The 7,389-nt window shown below is 34.8% G+C and overlaps 1 protein-coding gene across 1 annotated transcript; it reads left to right on the top strand.

The window, feature by feature from the left end:
- Positions 1–5,816: 5,816 nt before the first annotated feature.
- On the top strand, positions 5,817–6,392 carry LOC131068915 (uncharacterized). Its single transcript, XM_058004198.2, has one exon. The coding sequence runs from the start codon at positions 5,817–5,819 to the stop codon at positions 6,390–6,392; it is 576 nt and encodes a 191-aa protein (XP_057860181.2).
- The last annotated feature ends 997 nt before the right edge of the window (positions 6,393–7,389 follow it).

Below are 7,389 nucleotides of genomic sequence, written 5' to 3'. Positions count from 1 at the left end.
ATTTCCATTTTCATCACAAATTACGGTATTAAACATCTTTAATATTTCCACGGAACCTAGTTATTCAATATTGCTGTGAATATAAATTCTAGGGTCCTCAACATAAGCTACACCTTTAGGAATTTTTGAAAAAGAACCTATGGAATCATCTTTCTTAGCTATCTCGGGAACAATCTTGAAAACGGGCCTAGGGCATTTTACAATTTCCACAACAGTTCGGTTTGCAATAAATTCGGGAGCAAAAGATGAAGCCATTTGAAAAATACCTTAATCTACTTGATAATGTTTGAGTGCTTCAAATAAATTGCTTCACTTCTTCGCCTTGAATTCCTTTGCTCAATTTTTTGTGCTCTCTGCTAGTTTGAATGCTTGGTGATTTAAAAACAAAGGAAAACCGATGATTTATAATGAATTTTCATTCAACAACCACAATAAATGCTCATCGGTTAAGTGAAAACTTAACACATCTATCGGTAAAGAATAAATCTATCTTCTCACTATCTATCGAGGGTAATCTGTATGATATTCAACTTTCTGCAGTACCCCCAAGGGTTACTTCTCAGTTGGATGAAGAATCTCATGTCGGTGGAGTAATACTCTATTCTACTAGTGAAGAAATAGTCTCATCAACATTCTGATCTGTCTTTCTAATCCATTATTTTGAAAATTGTTACTTTACCTCATGAACCTTCTCTTTGCCTTTCAAACTGGGTCCTTTATTGTTTGCCAGTGAATTCTTGCTTCTACAAAATTTTGCAATATGTCTAATCTTGTTACAAGCATAACAAGTCACATTACTCTTTTGAATAGCCTTTCCATATCCTATGTCGGTTTGTGTTCTGCATTGATTAGATAAGTGCCCAAATCTTCCACAAACATAACATCTTACATTCATTCTGCAATTTTCTGAATTATGACCAACTTTGTCGCATTTGGAACATTGACCAGTGGGTGCATTAATGTTCTGATTGTTTCTAGATCTACATTGATTTTCTCTATGACCATACTTGTTACAGTTAAAGCATTTCCCATTAAATTTGTAAGAATTAGGTTGTCTTACCAATTTACTGTGATCATGATTGTTTGTAGTATCATAACTTGTTACAAGCTAGGGTTGTCATTGCACCAAAAGATTGGCCTATGAATACCCGATACAACCACTAGACTTATAGAATCAACAAGAGGCTGTTAAACCATGTCGCAAATCCCCATGAGGGACGCTGGGCCACTGCCAACAATCCCCCTCCCAGCATCACTCGTCGTGGCCTATGTGATTTGAACCTATGACCAAGCTCTAATAACACTTGTTACAAGCTAGGGTTGTCGTTGCACCAAAAGATCGACCTATCAATGCCCGATACAACCACTAGACTTATAGAATCCACAAGAGGCTATTAAACCATGTCGTGAATCCCTGCGAGGGACGTTGGCCCATTGCCAACAGAACTTTCAGCAATTTCAAATCCAAGTCCATTAGTATCTCCATTAGGTTTTTGACTTTTCAGCATATCATCAAGTTCTTCTAAGCTTTTCTTGAATTTCTCTTTATGTTGATTTGCAGTAGCCAACTCATTTTCCAGAATTCCTATCTGTCTCATAAGTTCAGTGTTATCATGTTGCATGTGAATCAAATCTGTCTTTAACATATCATTTTCATGACTGAGTCTTATATTTTCATTACCAGCATCATTTAGTCTCCTAGTTAAGTCATCTTCATTATTATATCTATCTTCAATGTCTTTACAAAATCTCATAGTCATATCTTGCATTTCATTCCTCATAGTCATGTTTTCTTGCCTCAATTTTTTCACAAGCTCATTAAGAGTTTCCTTTTCATCGTTATCATTTTCCATCTTCTTATGAAGTTCTTTTCTTTTATTTCTAGCAATAGTAAGATTCTCTGGAAGTCCTTGAATGAATTTTTGTGCAATCCTCAGATCATCTTCAAGTTTGATATGCTTCAACTTCTCTGAATCATAGTCTACAAGAGCTCCTTCCAATTGCTTTCTTAAGTTTTCCATTTGTACCGGTGTCAAAATCTTCCTCAAGCTATTAGGCTTTTGAAATTAGAGGACCAGGCTTTGATACCAATTGTTAGGATTGATGATAGTCCCAAAGATACTGAGAGGGGGGGGTGAATCATTATCTAACTAGTTGACAAATTCTTTAACCTTATTAAGTATTTAGCATTCCAAAACAGTGTACCGATAAATAAGAATTAATGCAGTAAATAGAAACAATAAAGACAACATAGAAAACACACCATAACATAAGATGTTTAACGAGGAAACCCGGTGTGGGAAAAACCTCGGTGGGATTTGTGAGCCACAATATTCACTCACTGGCCAATGAATAAATATTACTTACAATGAGGGGCCCGCACATGCAGGAAGCCCAACTGCCTAAAGCTCACTGCTCAATCACAAGATAGAAGTCTCACTAACTTACAAAATGGATTATGAAAATCCAATACAATTTACTGCTTCAAATTAGCATCAACTATGCCAGGTTCAGTACTGGTTTAAGCTCATACTATTACCATAAACCTTATATAAAATATGCCCTTGTTATTCACTCATCGTTATTTCATCTCCTATTACATCCTCTATCATCTATATGAAAATGATTTACAAGATCTCATACATATATGAGTCTATTACATTATGCCATGTCGGCTTTACAAAAAGATATTTTCAATTAAATACAATAAACAAAAGTTTATGCCTGTCGGCTGGGGTACCGGTATGCATTGTTGTCGCTGCCGGTGAAGTATCTACCGATGCTGGTGATTATCATTGTCTTTACAAGATGAATGTCGATTTCTTGCCAGAAGGTTGCCGGTAGGTTGCCATCAATCACAACACCATCATTTCTCACTAGAGTGTAGAATGCCAACATCATTTACCATTCTTGAATTGCACATTATATCCATCGCCAGCCTTCTATCCAACACTCAGAAGATTATACTTTAAACCTTCAACATATAAGACATCAGCAGTGTTATTCTTACCATTAAAAGATATAGAACCTCTACCACGAATCACACAAAGAAGTAGAAGAAATACCTCTGGAAGTTATAAATTTGTTTGATGAGGTTAAGGATATTGTATCTGATTATGTACCTGATATTTTACTGTGAGTGACAAAGATTAGTCAAGTACAAGAGTTATTATAGAAATGGTTGATTCAAGAGAGTTTGAGTCAATGTACAGTACTATGAATATTGGCATCAAATAAAAATGTAGACTAAAGGATGTGTATAGACTCCCGAGTTGTCAATTAGATTACTATCAAGTATATATTTCCTTTCCCAAGGATGGATGACATTATCGATTGTCTAAGTGGAGTTGAGTACCTCTGAAAGATAAATCTAAAGAGTGGATATCACCAATTCTGAATTAGAGAGAGAGATGAATGAAAAAAACCCTCAAAATAAAGGACAACTTCTATGAGTGGTTAGTCATGCCTTTTTGGATAACCAATGCACCAAGCAAATTAATGTGGCTCATGAACAAGGCACTAAAACATGTTTTGGATATTCTTTTTATTGTTTACATGGATGATATTCTTATTTTGAATAAAATATTGGAGGAGCATATAATGCATATTCATAGGGTTTTCGAGAATTTAAGAGAAGAAAGAGGAAATTGATTAACTTGGAGAAGTACAGTTTTGTGAAGGAGGAGTTAGTCTACTTGGAATTTTTTGTTTCAACATCTATGGTCTAAAATGGACCTAGAGAAAGTAAAAGGCTATCCTTGAATGGCCTACCCAAAGAAATGATACTAAAGTGAGATCTTTTCATGGCTTGGATAATTTTTACAAAAAAATTATTATGAATTTCAGTAGTATTTGTGGACCCATAATTAAAACAAGGAGAGGGAATATAAAAGAGTTTAACTTGACTATGAGAGCAACAAAGAGTTTTGGTTTGTTGAGAAAAAAATGTGCAATGCAACATGTTTGGGCACTTTGGGATTTTAACAAGGTAATACAATTAGATTGTGATGCTAGTGACAATGTCATTGGAGTTGTTATGAGTCAAGAAGGTAAACCCATTTCTTATTTTACTGAAAAGTTGAATGATGTCAAGAGAAAATATTAATTTTATGATCAAGGGTATTATGCTATAGTTTAGGCATTTAATAAGTGAAGACATTATCTTTTTCCAAAAGATTTTGTTTTATTAATTCATAATCAAGATTTATAGTATTTGAACAACCAAGGAAAGTTGAATCAAAAGCAATTAAAATGGGTTGAGTTTTTTCTAAGTTACACCTTTATTTTGAATTCCAAGAATGAAAATTCTAACAGAGTTGCAAATTCCTTGAGTAGAAGGAAAAATTTGTTGAAAGAGATGTAGATCAAAGTTGTTGGATTCCATGAACTCAAGGATTTTTATCTAGAGGATCCTAATTTTGGTGAGGCTTGGAGAGATTGCATGGATTTTGTTACTTTAGATGGGACCAAGTGGTTGGATTTTATAATTCAATATGAGACGTTATTGAGAGGAAGTCAGTTGTGAATTCCAAAGAGTTTCATGAGGGAAAACCTAATTAAGGAGAATCACAACTCGGAGGATTGGGTAGAAACTTAGGTCAAAATAAGACCATTGTTCTTGTCAGTGATCATTATTGTTGTCCATAATTGCAGCAAGATAGGAAGTTTGTGCAAAGTAGTAAAGTATGTTAGATGCCAAAAGGAACCATGCAGAATACAGTGCTATATTAGCTATTACTTGTACTAGAGAGGCCATGGAAGGATATTAGTATGGAATTTGTTCTTGGTTTACTAGGTTTACCAAGGACTCAAAGAGGAAATGATTCTATATTTGTGGTGCTGGATATATTCTCGAAGATGGAACATTATATTCCTTGTAAGAAGACTAATGATGTTATTCATGTGGCAGAGTTATTTTTTAGAGATGTGGTGAGATTACATTGTCAACCAAAAAGTGTAGTTTCAGATCGAGACACCAAGTTTCAAATATATTAAACTAGGAGAGGCCCAGACCTTTACATAACTACAAAACTAGCGATTCAAAAAAATCAAGAGCTAATGAGGGTTGAGGACCCAAGGCATAATGCTTACTACCAAAAAGGAACAAAACCCATCAGTCTAGCTTGGCTTCCACCTTCTAAGATACATATGCATCACGCCTCATAGTAGTGGAGGACTTCAAATGGTGCCTCTTCTTAGCTTGCCTCCTCACAATCTCATCTTGAATAGCTTGGAGAGCAGTGGAATTTTTCTCAATCATCTCCATGTTCTCGATGTTCTATGCAAACATATTCTCCATTTTCCTCTTTGTGGAGTCCTGATTGTTATGCAGTGCCTCAACCAGATCTTTCATGTTATTATTGTGGAGCTAACATTCTCACAAAGCTCATTCACTAAATTATCTAGCGCTTCCCACTTTTCAACCATAGCACCAAATTTGGCCAGTACAAAATCCTTCAGTAAAACTTGAGCTCTGGTATTACTTCAACAAGGTCTTCAAATCTATTTATTTTATTATTACCACCTCAAATTGTCCCTAAAGCCTATAGATCACTTTGAGGAAATTGTGGAAAAAATTGAAGATAGATTTGAAGTTTAGATCAACACACCATTGACAAACCAATGAGTAGAGTAGAGTGGTGAAGAGGAGTTTGGGTACTCTATTGAGATGCTTAGTAGGAGATAAGACCAAGGGATAGGATTTGATTATACCATAGGCAAAGTTTGCATACAATTTTTTCAAAAGGAGTATTGGTAAATCACCATTCCTGATTGTATATGGAAGTAGCCCTAGAAATGCTTTCAATTTAAGAAAGATGGACAAAGGAGAAAAGAGTAGTGCCGAAGCTAAAACTTTTGTAGAGCACCTGAAGAATTTGCATGAAGAAGTGAGAAAGCATATTAATAAGATGGATATTAATTACAAGGCTAAGGCAAATAAGAAAATGAGATATAAGGAATTAAAGATTCAAGAAGAAGTCATGGTTCATCTGAGAAAAGAGAGGTTTCCAATGGGAACATATAATAAGTCGAATATGAAGAAATTAGGGCCACACAAAATCCTAAAGAAGCGTGATTTAGGAAATGCTCATGAGCTAGAGTTGCCAAGTGGACTTAACATTTCATTTGTCTTTAATATTTCAGATTCGACAAAGTATCATGAAGGTGGTCTTGAAGATGAAATAGAAAAAACACAGTGGAATATTCCAACAACTACTTTAGAGGAGGAGGAGATAGAAGATATCTTGGATAGTCATGTGGGTGCAAGCATAAGAAATAAGCAATATGAGGAGTATTTGGTCAAGTCTAAAGGAAGGCCTATTGAAGATTCATCAAGGTTGTCTAAGGATGAAGTTGACCATCTTGGTTTTCCTCAAACACCTAAAATGTGACAATGTCACTTCTCAAATTACCCTGGGTGTCTGATGCAAAACCATCTAGCGGTGTAATTTATATTTTCTTTTTTTCTTTATATTTCTTTAGTTTTTTTGAATCCCATGATGAGACATACGAGGTGTAGGATAGTTAGAAGTTTGAAATGGCCAAAATATTCACCTACTATTTTCAGTAAGTTGACCTATTCAAGTTCATATGGCCATAAAAACTGACTTCAAGAAGCAAAATTGAAAATAAAATGATGGGTGAAATAACCATCTCAATATCCTACATCGTTTGGAAGATATCAAAGTTTTTGTCCTAAGAAATTTCTGCAATGAAGTTTCAAACTCAAATTTGAGGACTTTAGATGCCCTATAAAAGGTTGAAATCTGGGTAAATAGATCTTCCAATGTATTTGTTGTTCTAGATATGTTCACGAGCTTTCCAACAATATATTATAATACCGAATCAGACACCTAAGTCAAAAGTTATGGCTCCTGAAAGTTGTGCCATCAAAACTCATGTTTCAAGGAAATTCTAAATAGACAAGAAAAACAAACTGATGGATGGCTAGGTGCAAAAAAGAAGGAAAGTTAGACTTTCCAAAACATTGTCAGGCGATTATTGGTCATAAATGAAGGGGTTAACAAGGGTTACAAAATACACTTCCCATAGTGCACATTGTGGCTCTAGCTTGCAAACTTATGTAATAAGAAAGCCCTTATGACTGAAACATATCATTTTCTAAATGTTGTAATCCATTTTATTAAGAATATAATACACATGTTTCTTTCTTACATTTTCATTATTTCTCTATTATTATTGTATATATGGATTTGTAAGAAAACTACCCTTAAGAAAACATTTCAAGAATTGCTTGAAGAAGTCAAAAGCAGAGGTTGCGAAGGTTGGGGAGACAATGCGAGCTTAGGGCGATGTTGAGAAGAGGGCCAAAAGACGTCAAAAAAATTGAGATGTCTATAATCGCGAAGACTTTATAGAAGATGGCAA

This window comes from Cryptomeria japonica, chromosome 7 (assembly GCF_030272615.1).
Source record: "Cryptomeria japonica chromosome 7, Sugi_1.0, whole genome shotgun sequence".
Lineage (NCBI taxonomy): Eukaryota > Viridiplantae > Streptophyta > Pinopsida > Cupressales > Cupressaceae > Cryptomeria > Cryptomeria japonica.
This window is presented reverse-complemented; position numbering and strand designations above follow the sequence as displayed.

Coding starts and splice junctions, on each gene's coding strand:
- LOC131068915 (XM_058004198.2), top strand. CDS start 5,817: ATGGACAAAGGAGAAAAGAGTAGTGCCGAAGCTAAAACTTTTGTAGAG.